General features: G+C 40.0%; 2 protein-coding genes, 1 long non-coding RNA gene and 1 pseudogene across 5 annotated transcripts in view; 2 read left to right on the forward strand and 2 right to left on the reverse strand.

Annotated features, from left to right (window-relative positions):
* LOC309697709 (PAN2-PAN3 deadenylation complex catalytic subunit PAN2-like) overlaps nt 1-26,026 on the forward strand; it is a 36,711-nt pseudogene extending 10,685 nt beyond the window's left edge. Inside the window, exon 23 of the transcript XR_014280796.1 lies at nt 24,574-26,026. The product of XR_014280796.1 is annotated as a PAN2-PAN3 deadenylation complex catalytic subunit PAN2-like (transcript). The remainder of the gene's footprint in view (nt 1-24,573) is intronic.
* LOC309697762 lies at nt 447-3,156 on the reverse strand. 2 transcript variants are annotated; one of them, XR_014273905.1, is made up of 3 exons: nt 2,104-3,156; nt 580-1,228; nt 447-461 (listed from the first exon to the last, which is right to left on the reverse strand). It is a non-coding gene; the product is annotated as an uncharacterized lncRNA (long non-coding RNA). The 2 variants fall into 2 exon arrangements; XR_014273906.1 differs by lacking the exon at nt 447-461 and having other exon boundaries at nt 505-961; nt 1,177-1,228.
* Nucleotides 3,875-11,249, reverse strand: LOC309697710 (uncharacterized protein; the record flags this gene model as incomplete). The annotated part of the gene is made up of 4 exons (XM_082519827.1): nt 10,193-11,249; nt 5,805-6,068; nt 4,019-4,759; nt 3,875-3,912 (listed from the first exon to the last, which is right to left on the reverse strand). The coding sequence occupies exons 1-4, from the start codon at nt 10,398-10,400 to the stop codon at nt 3,875-3,877; spliced, it is 1,251 nt and encodes a 416-aa protein (XP_082375953.1). The 5' UTR covers nt 10,401-11,249.
* Nucleotides 14,649-24,583, forward strand: LOC309697711 (PAN2-PAN3 deadenylation complex catalytic subunit PAN2-like). The gene is made up of 13 exons (XM_082519828.1): nt 14,649-15,756; nt 20,703-21,258; nt 21,386-21,528; nt 21,707-21,813; nt 21,910-22,008; nt 22,106-22,234; nt 22,491-22,628; nt 22,717-22,776; nt 22,867-23,115; nt 23,260-23,403; nt 23,502-23,681; nt 23,789-23,840; nt 24,192-24,583. The coding sequence occupies exons 2-13, from the start codon at nt 21,179-21,181 to the stop codon at nt 24,374-24,376; spliced, it is 1,566 nt and encodes a 521-aa protein (XP_082375954.1). The 5' UTR covers nt 14,649-15,756; nt 20,703-21,178; the 3' UTR covers nt 24,377-24,583.
* Nucleotides 26,027-26,148: the final 122 nt, after the last annotated feature.

Consider the following 26,148-nt stretch of genomic DNA (forward strand, 5'->3'; position numbering starts at 1 on the left):
CACAACAAAGTTTCACAATGAACTCACCCGAAACTCTGGCTGATTGGGACCCACACCCAGTTTCACACCTTGGCTCAGGCATTTAGAGGATCATCAGGGGGTCCTTTTGTCCCTCTGTGGGGGGTTAGTCCCACTAGGTTTATATCTGGGACTCTCCACCATTTGACCTTAGAACTGAAGAAGCTTCTCGGATGAGAGGTGAAACGTCTTCAAGCAACTTAAAGAAGTCCAGACGTTTTTCTTTGCAAGCTCCTTTGACTAAATACAGGTATGTTACTTTTCCTGGAGGGCAGCCATTTTTAAAAACAAGATGGCAGCTGAAGTGTAAGTCAGACTGTGTCAGACCTTCGTCCCGTAATGATTCTCTCCTTCCTGAAACAGTTCCAGGAACTTCCTGTAAAGCTTCAGGGCCGTGCATGAGTCCTCCGTGCTGTCCTGGGTTTCTCCCTGGATGTTGAGGCCTGTGGACATGAAAAAGAATGATCAGAAATTATTCTCCTTTCTTTCTCTCTCAGTCTATCTTCCACAAGCTCTTCTGGAAGCTTTGCTGATTTCAAATAACCCTTATCTTCACCTTACACTCTCTTGTTCGTGAGCATGGAAGAGCCTTTGCCTGCCCTGGATCAATTGTTTGGTCTTTTTCACTTATTTTCCTAACTTAGTAGAGTTGAAATGCCTGCTCAACGAGAGAAAGGTAAGATGACATTTTTCTTGCAGACATGCTTGTGGCTCAAGAAAAAATGAGTATCTGTGTTGCATCATTTAGACATATAATGCTTATGAAACTACACATTGTGAATTCAAGAGGGAAATTTGTGTCACACGCTGAAGAGTATTTCATGGTTCTCATGGAGTGGTCACTTTTATCATGAAAGGCAAATGAAACTATGCGGAGAGCAGCATCTGATGAAGGCAGTAGATTCCATGTTGGTTGGTGGAGAAAGATCCTGAAAGACGTCCACTGTTAAAAATAAGCATAAGTGGAGAGACCTGAGTATGGTTTTCATCTAAAGCTAGTCCACCTTCCAGAGGTCGTCTAACTTCCAGGATTATTAATGGTAAACCAAATCAACAGTCAAGTATCTTTTGTCATTAAGTGTATTTTAAATGAAATTCAGCTTTCTGTTGGCTAAACAGCATATAGTACAATTCAGCACCTGGAAACACAACACTTACCAAAGAATCAGTACAGTGGTAGCTTAAGTCAAAGTGAGCCTGCTCAGCACATCTGTGAAACATCCAGCAAAAATCAGCAGCACAATCACATTCAGCCAAAGAAATATGTCTAGTATCTCGTGAACATGGTGGCAGAGTCTTTTTGGTGGCTGCCACTAATCTTTAGGATAACCTCCCCGATTAACATAACAGGTGTCTGATCATTTTAAGACTCTGTTAGAAATCAGTTTACTCTGACTGGCTTTCAGCTTTAGCTGTTTCAGCTGTTTTATTGAGTGTTATGTTTTTATTGTGTATTTCTGTGCATGTTTGTTGATATAGTGATCATAAATGTACATTTTTTTTATAGCCTGTACAGCAGGTATTTTAAATGAGCTTAAAAAATAACCCTAGTCTTGACTTCTCACTGAGTAACAAAGGCTTCCCCTTAGAGTTGTTTTTCCTGAGCAGTAAAACCTGGGCTGTAAAGAAAACATGGCAGGGAAAAAGAAAAGTGTCTGACTGCTGTCAAATGCTTTGCAAAAAGTTTTATTATGACAAGTTTTATTCAGTTTAATCAGCAGCTGGATTGAAAACGTTATATTTGCTTGTAGGAGCTGCACTGAGATCAGAATAAACGCTGAATTTGTCTGTGTTGATGTGGTTTGGTCTTAGATTTTTCTTTCTAAGTTTTAAGAGGCGCTGATCTTGACTATTAAAATAATGCAAGAAGCTCTTTTTAGATACTGTTTTATTATATAATTTAATTTATGGTTGATTTTCACATTTGCTTCATTTAAAATGTAAGTGATTCTCTTGCTTCAGACGTTATATCGGTAACAATAATAGATCGTATTAAAGATGGATGTGTTTTAGGTTTTTAATAGTGAAGCTGACACAGAAGTGTCTTAAAGCTGCATTCTTTCTTATGCTACCAAGGGGCAATACCTGGCTGAAAGATTTGTTGTCCTGTCTGAAGTTGTTTGTTTGATGTTGTTTGAAGTTTCCAGATCCAGATGCTCCTTCAGTCCCCACAGTCAAAGCAACTGAGGCACCTCTGAGAGTTAAAAACGGTCTTTCAATGTGCAGCTGTTCTCAGAGGTGTTACAATAAGGACTTCACCAAGTTCAGTGGAGTTAGAAGTTCACATGAATTTAGCAAGTTAGTTTCAACCTAAATATGATAAACCATGTTCTAACTAAAATGTACAGCTCTACCCTCATCATACGACAGGGAGAAGACACCAAAAACCAATATCACTCACTCATGAAAGGGAACAGCCATGGAATTTATCCATCAGGGTCAACTTTATTTAGCATCAGTAGGAATTTGAATAATGGAGGAACCTTCATTTGATTTTAATGTTATTGAAACACAAAAACTCCCAGGGCTTATGTGGCTGGTAAATTAGCCAACTAAATTAGCTAACTATAAAATTATAGCTTGCAAAAATGATTGCTAGCTAAACCATATCCTTTTATTCTCTTAACTTGTGTTTTATGCAGTCACCAACACATTGAAAAAACACAAAAGTCTCCTTTCTGCAACGTTACAAGCTGTCAGGAGAGATATGTTGAATTTTAACATCCTCCTGGATGTCCAGCAGTTGGTTGTCCTGTCAACCGCAGCATAAACAATGTGGCCGAGAGAGGAAGCAGGAAAGAAAAAAAAAAAAAAAAAAAAGGAAAGAAAAAACCCCACGTTGCATGTGACAACTTAGTTCAAGCTATGCTGCTTCTTCACAATACGGTTATCTTCAGAGAAGGGGAGATAGGAGAATTCACCTGTGTGAATTCTCATGTGTGTTTTGAATGTTGATGAGGTAGCAAATCTTTTCTCACAGGTGCTACAAGAATACGGCTTTTCACCTGTGTGAATTCTCATGTGTCTTTTGAATGTTGATGAGGAAGCAAATCTTTTCTCACAGGTGCTACAAGAATACGGCTTCTCACCTGTGTGAATTCTCATGTGTCTTTTGAATGTTGATGAGGAAGCAAATCTTTTCTCACAGGTGCTACAAGAATGCGGCTTTTCACCTGTGTGAATTCTCATGTGTGTTTTGAATGTTGATGAGGTAGCAAATCTTTTCTCACAGGTGCTACAAGAATACAGCTTTTCACCTGTGTGAATTCTCATGTGTCTTTTGAATGTTGATGAGGAAGCAAATCTTTTCTCACAGGTGCTACAAGAATACGGCTTCTCACCTGTGTGAATTCTCATGTGTCTTTTGAATGTTGATGAGGAAGCAAATCTTTTCTCACAGGTGCTACAAGAATATGGCTTCTCACCTGTGTGAATTCTCGTGTGTGTTTTGAATGTTGATAAGTCAGCAAAACTTTTCCCACAGGTTGCGATCGTGGCTCAAGAGTTGGGCGTTCGCCTTGTAATCGGAAGGTTGCCGGTTCGAGCCCCGGCTTGGACAGTCTCGGTCGTTGTGTCCTTGGGCAAGACACTTCACCCGTTGCCTACTGGTGGTGGTCAGAGGGCCCGGTGGCGCCAGTGTCCGGCAGCCTCGCCTCTGTCAGTGCGCCCCAGGGTGGCTGTGGCTACAATGTAGCTTGCCATCACCAGTGTGTGAATGTGTGTGTGAATGGGTGGATGACTGGATATGTAAAGCGCTTTGGGGTCCTTAGGGACTAGTAAAGCGCTATATAAATACAGGCCATTTACCATTTACAAGAATACGGTTTCTCACCTGTGTGAATTCTCTTGTGTTTTTTCAATGTTGATAAGTCAGCAAATCTTTTCCCACAGGTGCTACAGGAATACGGCTTCTCACCTGTGTGAATTCTCGTGTGTGTTTTGACCTTTGATAAGGTAGCAAATCTTTTCCCACAGGTACTACAAGGGTACGGCTTCTCACCTGTGTGAACTCTGTGTGTTTTGAATGTTGATAAGGTAGCAAATCTTTTCCCACAGGTACTACAAGGGTACGGCTTGTCACCTGTGTGACTTTTCGTGTGTTTTTTGACTTCTAATGAAGTAGCAAATGTTTTCCCACAGGTGCCACAAGAATACGGCTTCTCACCTTTGTGAATTCTCTTGTGTTTTTTGAATGTTGATAAGTCAGCAAATCTTTTCCCACAGGTGCTACAGGAATACGGCTTTTCACCTGTGTGAACTCTTAGATGTGTAATCATATTGTATTCATCCTGTAAAGTTTTTCCACACACTTCACATTGTACAGACTTGTTCTTTGTGTCCGTTCTACTTTTACTCGATGACACAGGAAGGTTGTCTACTCTTTGACTGTGACGTCTCTCATTCAGCTCTGTATTTCTAGTAGTTCCTGAGACCACATGCTGACTTTTTTCATTATCTCGGGTCTCTGCTTCAGGAGAGCTGTGAGAAAGGAGCTGCTCACTGTTTGGTTCTGGTTTACTGTAGGCACTTTCCTCATAAGCGGGTGTCACCATGAAGGTATCAGCCTCCTGCTTCAGCCCAAGCTGCTCTCCCTTCTGACTGCTGCCAAGTTCCTCCTTTTCCTCTTTAATCTGTGGATTCTCTGGTTTCTCCTGGTTCAGACTGGAGTTCCTCTCCTGGTTACAGACCTGCTGGTCTGTAAGAACCTCCTCTTCCTCAAAAGCATGCTGCTGTAGGGCATCTGAATGCACAAAGGGGAAAAGATGATAGTAAAACAAACATTTGAGAAAATATTTACTGGTCTGAACCATTAGCAGGTCTCTACATAGTGAGCCTGTTGCTCACATATACCACTAAAATTAAAGTCTACAAACGTGACAAATTATTTGGGCACTGATGCAAATGTTTAGTTCTGACACTCTTATTAGCAAATTTCAAAGTTCAGCTTCTTATGTCTTTGATATATAAAATAAATAGATGTTGTTTTTTGTTAAATGAATGTGGATGTCTGAATTGGCCGCAGTTACAAGAAGGCATGCTGGGGAAGAGCTCTCTTACACAGTAGTAAACGTTTTGGCTGTGCTTGAAATGCCATGAAAACACTCTTCTTGTCTAACAAATTTAACTTTAGAAACTCTGAATTCCATATTTTCCAAAACAGAATAGAAATATTTATTCATATTACCCAGACCTGTAAACTGTTCAAATTTACCATTTCCATGCTGCAGAGGAAACATAATTCTTTAACTTAAACTGATAACAGAACAAAATGAAACTTGTGTTGTTGACTTTGTGTCTCTGTGTAGATTTTGTCTGACCAGTGAGTGGAAATTTGAAACCCAGATGTTTCACGTCTTTCATTCTGGTGAATTTTTACGTACTAATTTTCACCGTTTTGCACAGGTTAATGGTGGAAATGTGTTTAAATAAAGAACAGAAAATCAGGCTGAAGAGATTCATTCATGTTGCTTATTACTTTTTGACCTTCAATTCTCTGACAGTTCATCAGTCTGTCGGAGGGTCAACACAGAAACACAGACAACTATTCACACTCATATTCACACCTATGAGCAATTTAAAATCACCAACTAACCTAACCCGGCTGTTCGTATGTCTCTGGATAGTGAACAAGGGGAGAACATGCAAACTCCACACAGAAAGGCTTGGCTACTTGGTAGAGTCAAACTCAGGACCTTGTTGCTGTGAGGCAACAGTGCTAACCACTGGTCCACTGAGCTGTCTGTGAGTTATATTCACTTTTATTAAATCAACATAGTTTTACATACCTATTCTGTGTAACTTTATCACAGGTTTCCAGATGGTCTCCAGCAGTCTGAGCTGCTTTTTATCAGTCCAGACAATAATGCCTTCAGCCTCCCGCTTCAGCCCAAGCTGCTCTCCCTTCTGACTGCTGCCAAGTTTGTCCTTTTCCTCTTTAATCTGCGGAGTCTCTGGGTCCTCTTGGTCCAGACTGGAGTTCCTCTCCTGGTTACAGACCTGCTGCTCATCCAGATCCTCCTCTTCCTTACAGTCATGTTGTTTTGGGAGGTCTTGAGGAATAAAGAAACACAAGAACAATAATCACTATTGTGTGATACAAAAACTATATATTTTTTATATTTAGTGATTGTTACGGCCCTAGCAGGGCCTCCTCCTGAAGGTGCCTGTGTGGGAGTGTCCTTCAATCGCTTCTGCTTGAGGTGCCACCTTTCCCTTTTACACAGCTGACTCTCATCAGTAATTAAAGGTATTTAACCCCAGGGAAAGGTGAGCTCTGGGCCAGAGTGCCATGTGAGTGGTTACAGCTAGTGAGCTGAGAGTTTGTGGTGTTTGCCGCTAGTGAGCTGTGTTATTGTGGTTTGCAGCTAGTGAGCTGCGTGTCTGTGTTTGCAGCTAGTGAGCTGCTCTTTCTTTTTGGCTTATGTTTTACTTTATTGACCAACGCCTGAGTTTTGTTTGTTTTCTTAAATGGTGATAGCGGCTCTTTTAGTTGAGCTACTTTAATAAAACTGTTTAATTTAACCCGTTTGCCTCCTTAACTCTTTTTCCTCACCCGGACACTTTTTGTTACTTCCCCCTCACCACCTAGACCCCTCAGGGGAACATAACAGTGATATAAAAACTAATATTTTTAAAAGCATGAATCAAAAACCAAGAAATGGTGATCAGCCTATCATATGACCCATTACAAGCCCCACGCACACGCACGCTCAGGGAAATAGTTGTGCACACTCACAGCAAGGATCCTCACTGTGAGCAAAGACACAAAGTTCACCAAACTAAAATGCAATGTGACCACCATGAAAACATCAGTGTGTGTAAGGAAGAGGACTCCCTTACTGTATTTATTTATATTGTATTGTCTGTATAGCACTTTAGAGCACACCTTTCACTTTATTAAAAGCACCTTATCAAGCAATTTATGAGCATTGCACTTTAAGCATGGATTTGCACACAAGAAGTTTAAATATTTGTTGACTATTTATTGGGAATTTTAGGGTCAGTTGGTGGCCTTGTTTCAGATCCTGCACAGCTGTTCCTCGTCAAGGAATGTGGTGGTTGTCTGTCAGGTAGTGATGGCCCGCTTGAAGCTGACGCTCCGGAGCGTGTGTCGAAAAAAACAACACACTGGTTCAGAAGCACTGTGTCGAGGCTTGCTTCGTTTGGCAAAAGTCACATGACCAGTGACGTCCGAAGCTTCATTACGCACGTAACTGCTTCGGTACCTGATTCAAACAGATATAAGGAAGTGAATCATCCACGGGATTCGTGGAGTGTGTTGATGGTGACAGATAGCGACGAGGTGATCATTCCACTGACAGATATGGAGCCAGCGAGGAAGAGAGGACGTTCTGGCGTGTGGGAATATTTTGAGTTGATTTTGCTCAATTCATTTTATCTGCCGAAGTGAAAAACTTGAAATGTCCAAAATCATGTTTTCATAATGTAAATATCATTACAGCATATGACTTTAGGAACACTTCCATGTGAATTAAAGCTGATGAAGACTACAAAAATGTATTTGACACTATACGTACATGACATTGCTACAGTTTAGAAAATCATTTTGTTTATTGTTTTTAGGTGATAGTCTGCAGGACCCAGGAATACCTGCATATCTACCAACTTGCAGTGTAGTTCCTGCACTCCACAGCCTCTTCTGTTCCATGCAAGTGGATTTTCTCCAGGGCAGGAGAAACTATTTCTAAGAAAAGAAACAGACTCAGCCAGCGCACAGTAACACTAATCCTCTTGTTAACTGTAAATAACAAAAGGGCTACCTTACATTGATCATGTTTTTACTTTGCAAGTTCTTGATTAGGGGTGGGTTTTGATTATCGCCTTTCTGATTACAATCCATGCTAAATTGAATAAAGTGATATTGATTCATTAAAATCCCGTGTCGATTTGTAAATTAACGTTATTATGCCTGAAACGCCAGCATCTCAGGTTAAACCTCACAACATGTCGTCAAACACCATGCAGCTAAAACAGTAACTGGGAGCAGGTTTACGGATTCTGCATACAAACGTGAACACAGAGCGCGGACCCGACGCGTCAGAGTCAGATTTTGATGTGTCGGCGGGTCCGCGCTGTGTTTGCCTCTTTTTTTTTCGCTGGCTTCTGCAGCTGCAGGTTTCATAACTCTCTGTTTACATCTCTAATTGAGTCTCACATGTGTCAGCTTTCTTTTAATAGATACGAAATTATGGATATATACTGTTAAATGATCAGACTTGTAATATTTCTGACTGAGGCAAAACTTTCCAGATTCCAATCAAATTGAATCGGATCCTGTATCGAATCAAAATGATTCTACAAATCAGTGACGATGCAGCCCTACTCAGCTTCCTAAGCATTTTCCCTTTCCAGTTCACAATCAATCCCACCCCTAGGTCAAAAATATGTATAGGACAATTGGCCTAATCTAATATTTTGTATGAACCTGTCCAGCTGTCCAGTGATTAAACGACAAGTAGATGGAGGCAGGACTTCACAGCAGGGGCATACTCCATAATGTGCTGTGCATTATCATATGTATATTATATATATTGCTCACTTATTGTATTTACCAACATCAAGGAGTTATGAGCAAAGAAAGGCCACCATAGTGCATGTTTAAATAGGGAAAGTTTATTGATCAAAATGTATTACGCAAATACGCATTACATTTTTTTCAGCCCCCCAATCGAGAAAACAAAACCAATTACATGTTCAAAGCAACGGAACGGTGGCCCAATATCAGAGAGAACTCCACTCTTGAGTGAGCAGTGATAATTGAGCAGTCCGTTTTATTTTGCAGATTCAAGCTGCTCTTCAAAATTTTCACCACCAGATGTCACCGGAGAGGACTGTGTTGAAAAGCTTCGAGTAATGAACCGTTTTTCAATACAAGCTTCAGTGCTTCGGAAAGCTTCATTTGGCCATCACTACTGTCAGGAGAGAAGAATGGTGATTGAGATTGTGATTAAGGTTTACCAATAAGGAAAACTAAGGCAAATGTGTGTGTGAAATCTAGGGATAAAAGTGGTGCAAATAAGTGTTTGTAAGTTAATGATTACTCACCTTTCTTGCCTGTGTCCTCTTCAAGGTGTTTGGGCAAATGTTTCCCCTGGGGTCCAGACACCATTTAAAGGTTCCGGGAGAGACCATTGGTAAAGAGAGTGTGGTGAATCTTTTTGTGCTTGGGTTTCTGGGTTTTTATAATATTGGGTTTGGGGTAACATTAAAGTGTGAAATATTTATTAATATGTAAATGTGAAAATGTATTTATGTATTTATTTATTCTTATTGATATATTGTGTACTGTGGTGGAAGGTTGGGATTTAAGAATTGACCTGAGAGTGGAATAATGGTTAAGTCTGTGACAGCTGAACATATTTAAGGCTGCCAGTTGTCATTAGAGGGTGGATTTTTTTTTGTGCTGTGCAGAAGCTCGACAAGTTAATTGTTGTAAGGAGAGCCATATAGCAAATAAATACTTTGTTCCACTACGCTTGCCTTGGTCTGTCTCACTGTGTTTCCAGCCGCTAAGGGCTGCCCTGTTACAGTGTGTAAAATCCTTTTTTAAATGAAACTTCACTTCAACTTCAGAGAAGGCTGTTAACAACTTGTTAAATGTGTATTCCGCTGACATCTAACTATATTTTACTGCACAATCTCAGTGTTTACAGATGATCTAAAACACTAATGCCTGATGTACTCAACATTGGAATCTGTTAGAGAAAAAATTTAAATAAATAAATGAATTAAAATGTATTAAAACCTAACCTATCAGTGACCATCGACCTGCACCAGTTCAACATAGTCCATCACTGAACATTGAACTACAGCACTGATAAATTCAATTTATTTATTTATATAGCGCCAAATCACAACAACAGTCACCTCAAGGCACTTTATATTGTACAGTGGATTCTACAATAACAAATACAGAGAAAAACCCAACAATCATATGACCCCCTTTGAGTGAGCACTTTGGCGACAGTAGGAAGGAAAAACTCCCTTTTAACAGGAAGAAACCGCCGGCAGAACCAGGCTCAGGGAGGGGCCGGGCCATCTGCTGCGACCGATTGGGATGAGCAAAGGATACCCAGTTTAACATATTCTAGTAAAGCTAATCATACTGAAGAATCTCAGCTTCAACAGCACATTGTTAAAAACATGTCCATACCTATGATGTGTGAGTTTCTGTCAGGTTTCCGGTTGATATCCTGTCTGCGTAGACGGTTGATCTCCTCCTCATACTGGATGATGGTTTTTTGAACCTCTGAGAAGATTTCTTCATAAACAGCAGTTAGTCTCTCCTTGATGAACTCTCTCAGATACTGTACTGAACTCATTGCTGCTTCAACTGAGACTGGGCGGATCAATACAAGCATCAATAGAAGTGACACAGATGTTAATATTGGTATCAGATCCACACTAACTTGACGGGATCAATACTTTAGCTTCTGTCTCTTCTCTAGGTTCAGTCCGCTTCTTCAGCAGCAGCTATGTCTGCAAACGCACTGCTCCACTACCACAGTAGTGCTGTCCTCCTCCCTTCTTCTTTGGGGGTTGATGGCGTTTGACATATCAGCTTACAGATGCATTTATCCCACCTTCTGGACTGGAGTGTGAACAGGAGAATAGCAGGGAAGACAATTATATTCTTTCATCAGTCTTATAATTCAATACTACAATTTTCCATTTACGCCTAGATTTCTGGGTTTAATGTTTTCCATAACACGTTGTATGCCTGTATTAAAGAAGACAGCTATCATCATTTCCTTATTTGTTTGAGCTTTCCTGATTTCTGATTCCAAACATAATAAACTATCCATCATCCCTTTCTTTATGAAACCCATTCTGATCCCCAGAGAAGAGACTGTTAGTATCTAAAAATCAGGTTAATCTGTTTTCTTTTAGAAGTTGAGAAAGAAATTAATAGATTACCCACAAACTGAACATGGACAGGATTTACTACAGTAGTTGAAAAATCCACTGGAAAAGGCACACATGAGATTATAGGTTTCACCTCTCGTTCGCTCTTTCCCTCCGTGCTCTGTTTGTGCGCAGGCTCACACTGCACTCACCCTCCCCCGAGCTAAACATCCAATCACTGTTAGTATGCAAATGACCCTGCGTCAGGTTTCTCATTAGGCAGGGCTTTAGGGGTTATTTATTTGAATTAGACTAGCCAATCAAGATAAATTTTATGTTGTTGGTTGTAAAGATCTTGATGGACATTTGATTTTATTTTTTATTCTAGTTTTCAGTTTTATTTTTCAAGCTTTGCTGAATTTCCTTTTTTTTTTTTTTAAACTTGGTGTTAAGGCCCCTGGTCTCGGAGGAAGTGGCCGGCCATCCTGTAAAGAAATCCAAGCGTGCCAGGACTCACAGACGATTGGCTGGCTGGGGACCCGTGCCTGCCCACTTGCATGTAGATTTTAATGTGCCAGTCCTCAAGACCATTGACTGCCTGGGGATTTGTGGTGCTCCAGGGACCAATGAAGCGACTAACTGTGTTCATTGTGGCAACAAAAGCCTGAGGATCCTTCACTCAGGGGAAGACTATGTTTTTGGACTGAGCAGGCAAGTTGTCCCTCTTGCCTCTGTCCTTGACCCCGCTTGCCTAACTCAGGTTAAGCGTGGGAGTTCTGCATGAGTAGCCTTGAGATGTGTTTCTGCCTGAGTGGCTAGTTTTCATTTGTATTTGAATGTGTGAGAGTTCTTTTGTGTTGTTTAATTAGTGATTCGCTGTAAGCTACACTAACAGTTTTCAGTTCTGTGTTTGTAATAAACCCTTTTCTTATATTGACCTCCCTTGTGATGGGCTCGTTTATGTTACCTTCCATGGCCCCAAGCCGGGTCGTAACACTTGGCCTAACCTTGTTAGTTTTGTTAATATTGGCATTGTGTTTGTGACACCGGAGCGGAAAGGCTGATTATGTTTCCAAGATGGTTTGTGTTTTTTAAAAGGAAGGAAACCTTCCTCAAAGCGGGCAGAGCAGTGGAGCCGCCGAGGGAAAAGCACACGATACAAAAACTGTAGAATTAAAAATATAATTTATTATGTTTAAATAGTTAAAAATATAAAATGAATTAAAACAACCTTGGCCAAGGGAAGACACAATAAAAATCAATAACACACAACATTAAAAGTCCAGTGGAATCCACCACGGCCTAAAAGTCACAGAAAACTAAGAGGTCCAGCGTAGTATTAAAAGAGGGAAACCCAGCGGAGTCCTCGCCTTCCTCCCCGCATTCCACGTCCTGGTGCACTGAAGAAAGGGAGGGAGCGGCAGTCACTATTCCTTTGGCAGTTTACTTTATAAAAAGGATAAGTCAAAGACTTACCCGGGTGGGCAGAGCTCTCAACTCCGCCCGCCACTTCCTCAAACTGCAATCGGCACCGCGGTCTCACTGCTTCTGTTCTCCCGCAGTGCACGAGCTGGCTCTTGTCGTTATTGCCACCAGACTGCCGCTACGCGTCCCTAGTCGCTGGTCATCTGCCTTTTTTTCCTCTGATCGTTTCCCCTTTCCAGTCGCTGGTAATCTCTCTTCCCAGTCGCTGGTCGTCTGCTCCATCTGATCATCTCTACTCTCTGATCGTCTCTCGCTCTCCCCTCTGATCGTCTGTGTCTTTCCTCTGTCTGTCTCGCATTCTCCGTGTTACATTTTTGTTGAACACCGGCTCCAAACCTCTTATGTGTCCTTGAGCACTCTGTAAATTACCTTTTCTTTTCTCTCAGGTGTGTCCAATTAGTAAAAACGGGGGAAAAGGCGGAGTCTCTCCAGGACAATTTGCCGGCAACTAAAAACATGCAAACTAAATAAAACACTGCACAAAATACATGCAATATAAAAAATAAATATATACACTTCACATAAAAATACAGCACAGCAAAACAACGTCCGTCTTCCCTGGATGACATCCTAATCTCCCAACATGCTTATTTATTGGTGTTGTTGCTGAATCTGGTTCCACTCACCAAACGACGGCCATTCTGGATTTTATGATCACTTGAAATCCCTCCTCCCGTTATCTTATTTCACCTCTACATCATCTCTCCCGCCATCTACTTCTGCTCTCCTTTCACTTCCGTCACATCACTTTCCCGCCTGCTGTCCAGTCACAGCCTAACCGGCCAACCGCGCCCCTCCCCCTCCACTCCTGCTCTGCTGTGAGTTGTTGTTGTGTGGCCAAGAGACTAAACAGACGCCTTTGTTTGTTTGTTTTTGGTTTACAAAACTTATAGAGACAGTGTAAACAGGTCCGTACAACAAACCTGCGACATTACCCACAAACTGAAAGGTTAAGAAATACACTTTATTAACCTTGTTATTGATACAGTATTTATTACAGGTGCTCCATGCATTCTCCTGCTGTATATCATTAAGCAGGGCTGCCCGTTTGTCACCTATTCTGTTCGTAATTATTTTTATGGACAGAATTTCTGGGCGTAGCCAAGTGGCGGAAGACTTTCACTTGGGTGGTCTCAAAATCTCATCTCTGCTTTTCGTAGTTGATGTGGTTCTTTGGCTTCGTCGAGTGATGGCCTCTGGCTCGCACTGGAACGGTTCGCAGCCGAGTGTGAAGCGGTGGGAATGAGAATCAGCACCAAATCTGAGGCCATGATCCTCAACAGGTGGTGTGCCAAAAAGTGATTGTCTGCCAGAAAGTTGCTTATAAAGCTGCAGCGCCCAGATTACGCACGTTGACAGCTACTTCCGTGCGACTGATTATGAAAAAACAACAACATTTATGCATTTGTTATTAGACACAGGTATGCAGTTATGAAACTTTAACGTTTCTTGTAACCGAATTATGACGCTTGTCAGAAGTTTGCTTTCAGTGTGTAGCGCAGTCACGAATAACTACACGCATGAAATAATTAATGCCTACAGGTTTAGTATATATACTCTCGTTTATTATATTTGTTTTAGTATTTTATATTTCATATGCATTCATTTTGTTTTCTTTGTTCTTTTTAAACATACTGTAAGAAGTTTGTAAGAATAAATCATTCCCATTGCCATACACGGGAGGTAACTCTAAAGGTGGTGGAAATTACGGCGGCTGGCTCGAGTACATAATGTCAGTGGCACAGGAAGGGCGACAGTATTGAGTGACCTCAAAGTGATGCGCCGAAAAGGATGCCAGTTGCCGTTAAGCACCGAAGAAGAAGGGGGGAAAAACACTCGAGTTGGTATGAAGGAGCAAAAATGTCGCGATTAAGAAATATTTTTTCTTATTCTAAATTGAAAGAAAACATGTCCAAAAGAACTCAAAGACAGAGAAAACTTTCCGGAAGCTATATAGAAGGGTAAAATGGCCTGGGTGTAGGACCAAGTTCGTCTAGAGCCTCTAAACAAGAGTAATTCACTTTTTTTTAAATAAAAAAATGGCAACTTTGCTAAAGCTAAGTTTCGTCTTTGTGTTAATTATCTTTTTAATTATATTATAATTTAAAATTATTGTTTTTGATTGTCAAAAAGACTTCTGAATTATCAGTTGGTTTCTTTTTACTCAGTTCAACAAACTTCACTATTATTCATTAAAGTTCTGCATTCTACATTTATAAAATAACTTTTATCCTCAAAGTATGCAAGGTTTTATTGTTATTAATTATTATTTGGGGGGCGGGCGGGGGCTGAAAAACGCAACACTTTTGTACAAACACAAACACTGCAAGAAATCTACAGTGAGGGGAAAAAGTTTGACTGGAAGAACCTAACGCTAGAGTTGTAGAAATATCTTGGACTTCTACTATACATGGCTGTCATACGGCTACAGATATTTTGCTATGTATAACGTTAGTGTTTCTGAAAATCCTAAAAAAATCTATTTATTAACAAAATAAACTAAAAATAGACTTTATTATATTTTATAGTTTTAAAATTGGATAACAACTGACTTGAACATAATATGAAAAAATGTGTTTTCACCATGGGAACACTGGGAACATTGATTGCTTTAATAAAGTTATCTATATTTTTATTTTCGTACTTTCCATTTGTATTTAGATGGGGCGATGCATGGCAGATTCTCTGATGTTTCTCTGTTTCTACCTGTACTGATGCTAGCACGACTAAAACTAGCCAAGCAGCATTAAATATGTGAAGCAAGGCAGAAGGATATACTCATAAAATGAACAGAATCATGAGAATATAACACCACAACACTGCAAATGTAACAAAAATATGTCAGTATCAACTGGTATGTTATTTAAAATCTATATGAACACTCAACAGCTTATGCTCCGCGGCTGTTGAGTGACCCCTCATCTGGGACTCTCCTCAGCTCTTTCTGGGATAGTGGTGCTGCAGCCCCTCTTTTAGTCTTCCTTGGTCTCTTGTGTTCTGAGGGCCTCTGGATGTCTGGAGTTTTGATCTCCTCCATACCTGCTTCATGCCCTGGTGGACGGGGCTGTGGCCCCCCCACACCCTCTAACAGATCATTACATGGAACCTTTTAAATACAAGCGCGCTCATGCTCACAGGTGTACACACGGGTGCTCATACACACAAACTACACCCTTTTTGGCTCCTACCTTAAAGCACACTGTGCGCTGTCGATCTTACGTGCTGCACAGTAATGTTTAACATTTAGTATTTACTGTTATATTCCCATAGATCATCGTGATGTTGTTTATTCTATTGCTCTAGTCTTCTTCTGCTTCTTTTCTTTTTTCTTTCTCAACAGGTGATCCAGGAAAAGAAAAAGAGAAAAAAAAGGACACAAAGACAAAGGTGATGAAGCAGATTTTCATTGTCTTTTCTCTCTATCTCTTTTCTCCTTTTTCTTTCCCTCTCCTTCTGTTAACTTTCTTCTGAACTTTTCTTTTTGTTTTTCTTTCCCGTCCACGAGTCTGGCCTGATTACAATAACTTAGAATAAAAATAAGTAATAAAGATCAAATAAACTATGACAATCAAGTGGACCAGTATAGCAAAAGGCCCACTTGGGAAAGTAAATCTGTTGGGCATTTTTCTTGGCCTTCAGACAATAATTCTGATTGCTACAGTGCCAGACAGGACACACACACACACACACACACACACACACACAAAGACTATGACATTAGAGGTTTTGTGCTTTGAAGTGATTGGTTACATGTCAATGGAACAGCCTTTGAGCTTTAAGTTATCTCATGTGATGCCATCACAAGCTTTTCTTTTGATGTGTGTTGATTGGAAGTATTGCAAAATAGTTGATTATATAATTATATAATTATAAAATAATAATTGTCCAGAAATAGGCTTTTAAAGGCTTTTATTTTTTTTAGTATATGCTGAATTAACAGTATAAGAGCCTCTCTACCAGAGTATCACTAAAATATAAAGCAAAATAAAACGTTTAAAGGAAAACATGAGGTTTAATAAATGCTTAGGGTTCCCCCCCCCAATTGAATGCTTTCTTTTAATGACATCGTTAACATTTCTCAACAAAAACACATGAAAGTATCACTGATAATTCAACAATAAAATCGCTTCATGTTGTGGCCATCACACAGTGTTTTCCAAAGTGATTCACGAGCTGAAAGTGCGCAGATTTAACGTATATAATCCTTTGTTAGGTTTATTATTTTCATTTCACACGTAAAACACATTTATAGATTCATCCACCACTCCACTATGGAACGCCAGGACTGCCATAATGAATTAATTAAATACACCATTAAATAATTAATTAAATGTGTCAATAATTAATTAAAATTGGAATTAATTAATTAAATAAATAGTTATGACACATGTAATTAATTAATTATTGACACATTTAATTAATTATTTATGTATTTCACATTTTAATTAATTATTGACACATTTAATTAATTAATTATTGACACATTTAATTAATTATTTAATGATATATTTATTTATTTCATTTTGGCAGTCCTGGCGCCTGGCTCTCATCATGAAATAATTTTATCTGTCAGCCTCACCCATCAAACTCAGGGGGCGGGGTTAACGCTGATCGAGTCAAAACCATTGCTTTGGCCTGGTGGCCATTGTTTCTAGCACACAACAACCGGCATGTGGAAGCTAACAGAACTGAGCTTTGAAAAACCCTGTTTGTGTGTTACCAAATACCGTTTTAATATTTTTTTAGCCGAGAATGTAGTGGTTTAATCTTCATGTGTCTGGTCGGTTTGTCAAGATACAGCCTCTTTGCAAAAGTGTTTCGATGATTTCGGAGATGTCTGCCCAGTCTCACGGCAAAGCGTGGGATAGACCCGCTCGCCTCACAAGCAATCCCACCGACAAAGCGCAGGCCCCGGTACACAGCTGTAGTAACCCCCGCTGACTTCTTTTACTGAGGTTATATTTATCGATGTTTTATTTCCTGATGTTCTTATGTGTCCTACGTGTTTCAGTCGCCAATTCTGAATTATAACTAACATTAAAAACATGTTTAAGGAGGAGAGAGAGCAAATAAATCTGTTTAACATCTGATCTTTGGGTTTTTGTTCAGTAATCAGCGTGACCTGTGTATAAACACATAAAAGAGATAACGTTGGTGTTTCCGTCATGTAGTAACTGCTGGCTTTAACTGTACAAAGGTTGTTCGACACTATGAAACACATACAGACTTCATGATGTTCGGCTAATATTTTTATTGTGAATATTAATCATGCTGACCTCGCTCTGTACACCACGCAGCGAGGTCAGCATATCCACGATATCCTCAGCTCCATGAGTTAACACAAAGTTTCCCAGCTGACTATCTAACTGCCAACTATTCCAGAGACGTGAAAATATACAGCATAAAGAAAAGTGTAAGAGACTCGGCAGCAGATTAGAATAACAGTTATACATTTAATAAATCACCAAATGAATCCAAGAAACAAGCAAACCTGTTCCGACAATTTGAATTTGTATTCCCTCAGCTGCAGACTCGCTGCTGTTTAAATGTTTGAAAAGGAAGATTAGATATAAAAAACGTCAAACATAGACTCAGTCTGCCTTCACATTTGATATGAGGCCAGCACGTATAGTGGCCTCAGCAGGCTATTACTGAAATACACGTGCTATATCATAAACTATGATATAAATAGGGAGGTCCTATTAACATGTTTAGTTTTAAAGGACACCTTCCTGCCTTTAGTCTCATTCATGAGCAGTATTAGTTTTCTTCTAACATCCAGAAGTCTGCACAATGTGTTTCATAGTTTGTAACAAGCCTTTGACAGGTAAACATAACATGACCGAAAAAGCAAAAAAAAAGAAAAAAAAAAGAGAGAGAGTGTTGACATAAGAAGAGAAAATTCTCTCAATTATGGAGACAGACAAATGGTTCATTTATGTTTGATGTGTGTTTATTCCTCCCTAAATATCGTCGGTGAAGTTCGCCATGCATGTCAGATTTTCCTGCGCATTTTTATCCCTCTGCCAACAGAGAGAGAAAAAAAATCACATTCTAACAGACAGCTGGTGCTTAGAATACAGTTGAATAACTATTAAAAAACAGATGATATTTAGATGATAGTTCAGTCTAACACATGTGCCAGTGAACCATTAAACGTCTGTGAAACTATGCAGTTATGAAACGTAACTTTAACCTCAGCCAAACCGATTTGCTCAGTTGTAAATAAAACAGCGAAGTAAACGTGACCCGACAGACAGAACCTGAGTGAATGAAGTCCAGCGTTTAACCACTGAGAGCTAAAACTCAGCTGAGGTTTGAAAGCTGTGTGCCGGTGATTGGACATCAGCCGCTGATAAAGCTGTTCGCCTATAAAGTGTTCTGTAAGGAAACGAGCTCCAGCAGCTCTGCGCTCGGGGAAAACACTATATTTACTTATCTTGTGCAGAAAAATGCGCTGACATTGCGTTATATCGAGCACCGGCTGCCCAGTTAAACTGTGACTATCACCAGGTAACTAGGCGTGTTTCTTGAATTAGCAGCAGGTGTTAAACAGCTGACAGATGAGGAGGAGGATGCATGCAGGTAAACTGAGGGTCTGTTGAGCTGATCGCTGGTTTCGTGAGAAAAATGTCAGCTCGTTCTTTATGTTACAGAAGCACAGAGACACAAGACCAGGCGGAAAGATACGATCGTTCGGTGAAAATGAGAATCTGCGAATGCAACATGTGGAACACGGAGAGTGGAATATGTAAACAAACCGGTTAACGTAACCCCCTCGGTGCACTCTGCATGCTAACTGTTAGCAGAGCTAGTGAAATCTCTGAAAACATCTGAGCACTTTTGCAAACATGTTCTATGTTGACAACCTGACCAGACATACGTCGCGACATTCGCGGCTAAAACACTGTTAAAAGTGTAGCTGGTGACAGAAAAACGGGGTATTTTAAAACTACACCACCACCATTGCTGCTTGTGATTTGATCTGCATTCTGGGATAACTGGCTGCCCCAAGTCTACACAAGCAATCGATTTTCTAGGATCGACCTGTTTTGACTTACTTTGCACGGCAACCAATCAAATGTTAGAGAAGCTGCATGGGCAGCGTTAACCCCGCCCCCTGAGTTTGATGGGTGAGGCTGACAGATAAAATTATTTCATGACGAGAGCCAGGCGTCAGGACTGCCAAAATGAAATAAATAAATATATCATTAAATAATTAATTAAATGTGTCAATAATTAATTAAAATGTGAAATACATAAATAATTAATTAAATGTGTCAATAATTAATTAATTACATGTGTCAATAATTAATTAAAATGTGAAATACATAAATAATTAATTAAATGTGTCAATAATTAATTAATTACATGTGTCATAACTATTTATTTAATTAATTAATTCCAATTTTAATTAATTATTGCCACATTTAATTAATTATTTAATGGTGTATTTAATTAATTCATTATGGCAGTCCTGGCGTTCCATACTCCACCACTGTTAGTTTTGGATGCGCTCGGCTCCAACCAATCAGACCAATTTATGCAGACGGCGCACTAATCCCGTAACTGCACACTACCCATAATCCTCAAACGCCGTTGCTATGGAAATGAAGATAACAACAGCTTGGTGCTACCCGTTATTCCTTTATTTACTCTAAAATAATAACCAGCGATAATACGAAAATAAACTGGCCCAGTGTTTAATTATGTAATTACAAATTGCAAATTTTATTTTTTTATTTTATTTTTTACAAATTGCAATATTTATCTACAGCGCGCCTTTAGTGACATGTCAACAGATCTTAAGCAAGGCGATTGGATGGTTTTTACTGCAATGCATCTTGGGAGTCGTAGTAAATGTATCTTTCAACTCACGGTCCTGCAGCGAATCTTTCGACTCGACACGAGGCAGATCCTAGCTAAGTAAGTTGTAATAAACTGTGGGTAATTTGCATGTTAAACTGATATTAAACTTGAAATGTTTTCACAGAGCAGTCTGTGTACCAAGAGAACTACTTCTGCAAAAGTTTATTTAATTTTTTTGGTGATGTATTCTCATGTGTAAGACACTTGCTTGGCCACCCAGCTAATGTTAGTGCTGCTCGATTTTAGCAATGTATCTTTTCTGTAATCAATTCAGTTTTTTTTAACCCTATTCACGTAATTAACTCAATATTAACGACTTTAATCTCGTAATTGATTTTTTTTTCTAAATATGGTGTAATACTGCCTCGTAATATAAGTTATTTCTTTGGTCATAAATTATTTTTGTAATCATTTCACCAAAACAGACCTGAAATAATCCCTACATGTTCCATTTTCATTTGCAGAAATGACAAAGCCAAAAACCAAACCATGCCCTTCCTGTCAGGCTCCAAACACCTGCAACAGGAAGACATGCAGTGGATGTCTGGGCAGCCTGAACGTAAAGGAGGGATTGAAAAAAAACAAGAACAGTTTAAAAACAGTAACTGGGCTGCCTCTGTTAAAAACAACAGAAATGCGAGCAGGGTGGTTAATTCAGCCCAGTTGTCAGTAAGTTTAAAAGTTCTGATCTAATAAGTGGTTGGTCTGCTAGACAATTCTTTATTAATCACAGTTGTCAATGTTTTCTTGTATATCATGAAGTAAGAAACTAACAAGGCATGTATATACGCATAAAATATTAATTTATAAAAGAGCATAAATAAAAAAGTTATTCACATCAGAATAACATCATCACACTAAAGACATCAAACTAGAAAAAACTTGTTAAAAACTATGAGGAGACGACAGGAACAGTCAAGCTAGGTCGCTTAATCCAGAGATGGAATCACTTCATCCTCTACCAGCTCTTCCAGGAGACACAGGAGCAGGAGGATCCACGGGCCTACAGGACGACCAGGAGTAGGTAAAACACATCGTTGTTGACCTGCATTCTTACTGGACACTGTCCCAGTCTTATCATTATGTTTGTTTATAAATGCAGAGTTTTCCTTCTGGTTTCTGAAACTGATTTGTGTTTGTGTTGCAGTTCTCTGGGCTCCCCTGGCGACTCTGTCATTAGAGAGCTGTTTTGTTCTGAAGTTGAGAACCGCAGCCCGTGTCTCTGTGGCATAGAAACAGTCTACTCCTCCCTCGTGTTGCTGTTCAACATGCATTACCCTGACTCTCAAGGTGAGTCTGAGAGCACTGAGAGCATGGATATCTGTGACTGTGAATTACTCTGTCTTTGAAACTTGAACTATTAATGATTACATAATGGTTTGAATTAATTTAGTTTTTGAATGAGCAGAGGGAAATATCTGCTTGATTTGATGTATACACTGATATTCATTGTACTTTGACACTTCAGGAGAAAGAATAAAGGAGCACGACTTTGCTGAGATCCTGAAGAAAAGCATCTGCCTGCAGCAGAGATCTCACACATGGTGTGGAAACTGTGACAAGTATCAGCCCACAGTGAGTTACAGCTTTCATTCACTCATAATGACAATTCATTTATGGTTGATTGTTACCTGTTGTGCAGGGTAATCATTTCTTTGTGTTACACTGTAGGTGCAGACACGCAACATTCGACGTCTCCCAGATGTTTTGGTGATAAACTGTGAGGTGAACAGCAGCAAAGAGGCCGAATTCTGGAAGGTTCAGGCCGAGGTAAGCCACTGATTCACTGTGTTTAAATACAGTTAAAAGAAAGTAATGATTTATCTGTTCATTATTTACATGATTGCCCATGTTTCTGTTTTTATAGTACACCTTCAACAAATCCATGCAGAAGACAGATCAGGATCAGCGTCACGTGTGGATCCCCGCCACTCTCAAGATGTCCCTCAGCAAAAGTCAGAGACTGGAGATCAGCAGCTGGCCTGAGGGCGAGGAGGTGAGGACTTTAGATTTTCAGCTGATCTTTGCACTTGAAGAAATAACTGAGTAACTTTTCATTACTGAGTTAAAATTTCACTTCAAAATTAAATCCATATTTCCAGGAGCAATATTTTTAAAACATTATTACACTAATCTGTAGATATTGAACTATAGGTTGGTTTTAGTGTTTTTGTTTCTGTAACACATGAATTTCTCAACTTTTGTGAAATGAAAAAGTTTATCTTACAATTATTTGCACTTTCTGTTACTAGTTAAGTGCTGCTGAACAGGCGGAGGGAGCTTCTCTGTATGACTTGGTGGCCACGGTGCCGCACATCCTGGACGCTGGCGCGGGTGGTAATCTGGTCGCACACATCAAAGTGGGTGAGACCTACCATCAAAGAAAAGAGGTGAGCGACGCTTAGATAAGAAAAGTTTGACATCTGCTGACTACAAAAAGTTTCATTTTTAACATTCAAAATGATTTTATTATTTCAGGGAGTCTCTCGCCAGCAGTGGTACCTCTTCAATGACTTCCTCATTGAGCCGATTGAGCAGGTAAGGATCCTAGATAAGATTCCTGCTTGTTTATTCATGCTAACTTTAATGTGTGCAGTCATTTAAAAATGTTTTTCCTTTTGTTTTCAGACTGAGGCTGCACAGTTTGATGTGAGCTGGAAAGTGCCAGCCATCCTGTGTTACGCCAAGAGAAACTACCACACCAAATACGACCTCCGCAGTGAGTGTCAGCACAATCAGTCTGAAGTCAAATCCGACTTATATCGGACTCAGAAGCAGAGCAAGACAGACGCCACTTTCATCCCACTCACAGTCAGTGAGATGCCGCAGGCTGGTGACCTGGTGGGGCTGGACGCTGAGTTTGTAAAGCTCAGTGAGGTAAGTCTGGCTATGATACCATCATTAATTATAATATAGGATCAAAAACAATTTTAAATATTCCTAATACATATTTTCAGTAGTTCAGCTAATCTGACTCAAGTATTTAAAACAAATTTGACCCCTGAATGTGTGCGTTTGCAGGAGGAAGCAGTGCTGCATAGCGACGGCACCAAATCGACCATCACGCCCAGTCAGATGTCTGTGGCCAGGATCACCTGTGTAAGGGGTCAGGGACCCAACGAGGGGGTCCCCTTCATCGATGACTACATCTCCACTCAGGAGCAGGTGAGAAGCTGCAGAGAGAAAAGACCACGATGACCTAAAAGAATGAATATATAATGTTTCAAGGATCCACCCGCTAACTTGTCAATTTGTTCTTCCAGGTGGTCGACTATTTGACAAAATACTCTGGAATCGAACCTGGAGACCTGGATGCCACAGTATCCTCTAAGCACGTGACCACGCTGAAGTCGACCTACCTGAAGCTACGCTTCCTCATCAATGCAGGAGTTCGCTTCGTCGGCCACGGCCTGCAGAATGACTTTCGTGTCATTAATTTAGTGGTACGTTATTTCATCTGTTATATATTTCAAATTAGTTCATATAGTTTAGAGATGTTTTTTTATAGATGTGCTTTGATTTTAATGTTTTTTATTTTCTGTTTCTTAAGGTTCCCAAAGATCAAGTTATCGACACGAAATTCCTTGCTTGGTATTTTCTTGGTAAGTTAGTAGAAATAAAAAAAACAAAAATCTAATCCAAATATGAGTCTGTAATCGAATTAAATCACATTATTACAGTGAGAGGGATTAGGATTTAAATATGTAAACTGGATAATCCGCTCATATTACTGTCAGTATTAAGTTAAGTATTCAGTATTAAGTCAGTATAGTTCATGATGTTTTAGTTGTCATCAAACTCATCTTGGAATTAAATCTGAACAACAAAGTATTTATAGGCTTTTTTGAGTTCATGCACTAAAGCGTACGTGTTAATTCCTCATATCCACACTGTAATCTGAAGCTGAACACTTTCATTTTAATCATTCCTGACCTTTTTTTTCATGTCCACAGGCCTCAACATCCAGGGAGAAACCCACGACAGCATGGAGGACTCATGCACGGCCCTGAAGCTTTACAGGAAGTACCTGGAGCTGTATCAGGAAGGAGGGAATCATTACGTGACGAAGGTGCTCTATGAAGTCTACGACAAAGGCTTCCAGTTGAACTGGAAAGTCCCTGATTCGGACATGAGATAGTCCGTCTGAGTGGACTGAATGCACTCTCCTTCCATCCACGGGTGCTGCTGTGCTTCCCTCTGTGATGGGACTGTGAGCAACACCATGACCTGAAGATGCTCGGGCTGCTTATTTTGTATCATATTTTATAGTTATTTGCTTTGAGTCAGTGACTCAGTTGTTTTTTTCCATATCTAAATGCTTTTTATATCAGAGAGGTTTACAGGGGGGAAAGTGATCATTCAGAATATGAATTTGAACCTTTTTTTTTTTCTTTAAAAGAAAAAAACAAAATTGTTGCATGTAAATGAAGTCATCCTGAGCACTGTGTTACAATCCAATGTTGTCAGTGTTTTGTTTAGGCGTGACTGTTATGTGTTTCCTGCTTTACTTTGAAGGTCTGTCTTATCTCAGTGTGTTCAGTTTACGCTTCCTTGTCTCGTCAGTTCTGATTTGCCCCAGCTGTGTTTCCCTCCTGTTGTCCATTCCCTGATAGCTCCCTCTATGTATTTAAGCCCTATATTTCAGTTTGTCATTGTTGCTGTTGTGGTTAGCACGGTGGCACGGTGGTTAGCACTGTTGCCGCACAGCAAGAAGGTCCTGAGTTCAATTCCACCATCAGGCCGGGTCTTTCTGTGTGGAGTTTGCATGTTTTCCCTGTGTCTGCGTGGGTTCCCTCCGGGTACTCCGGTTTCCTCCCACCGTCCAAAGACTTGCAGTTTGTGGGGATAGGTTAATCGGATAATCCAAATTGCCACTAGGTGTGAATGTGAGTATGAATGGTTGTCTGTCCTTGTGTGTTAGCCCTGCGACAGACTGGCGACCTGTCCAGGGTGTACCCTGCCTCTCGCCCTATGACAGCTGGGATTGGCTCCAGCACCCCCCGCGACCCTGAAAAGGATAAGCGGTAGCGAATGGATGGATGGATTGTTGCGATCTCCCCCTGTGTTGTAAATAGTTTGTTGTATATAGATGTAAATAGTTGTCGATACTTTGTCTTACTTGGTAGCTGTAGGGGTGAGAAGCCATTTTTCTTTGGGAACCTTTTCTCCTGTTTTTGGTTAGGGAGGCAGGTAAGACACCTGTAATTTTCGTTTGGGGTTTTCTGTGAAGGTAAGCCAGCTGCATTTCATTTCTAGAGTTTTTGTTTGTTGTTTTGGCCATGCTCACCCTGACGCCTGCTACCTTTTGGGACTTGATAAATTGACAGGCTGTTGTGAAATCCGTGGTAGCTGTTTTTTGTTGGTTCGTCTTCCTTGAGAGCAGGGAGTGTGGGGGCATTTCTCCTTATTTTTATTTTTCTTCTGTTGCACGCCAGTTTTCCCTGGGCTGGGGTGTAACAACTGTAAAATGTTTGTTGTTTGATACCAGGAAGTGGAGAATGTGCATGAATCCATGCAAATCTTGATTAAAACAGATTCCAACCACAATGAATTTAGTTTGTTTGTTTCACCAGCTTCTGTGAAATCTGTTGCACTGTTCATTTTACAGCTGGATTTTTATTTTTATTTTTTTAGGTTTCTCAGAATTCAGATCGATTTTTAATTTTTCAAAAGCTGTTATTTCTCTTCTATAAATGACACATGTAACATTTTTTGGGGAAAAAAATGTCCTCAATATTTCACCTCGAGCTCTTTAAAAAGCCCTAACTGGTAAGGACTGTGCTTCAAGTGCAGCATTTACAGCCACCACCTTTGAAAAGTAGTAACTATACTTTAATAGATGTGTTTAATTTAACCCTGTCAAGGCAGGCGTTGCAGATTTGCAACAAGTAAAAGCTAAACAACCTGATT

Source organism: Aulonocara stuartgranti, assembly GCF_965226115.1.
Source record: "Aulonocara stuartgranti genome assembly, chromosome: 20".
Lineage (NCBI taxonomy): Eukaryota > Metazoa > Chordata > Actinopteri > Cichliformes > Cichlidae > Aulonocara > Aulonocara stuartgranti.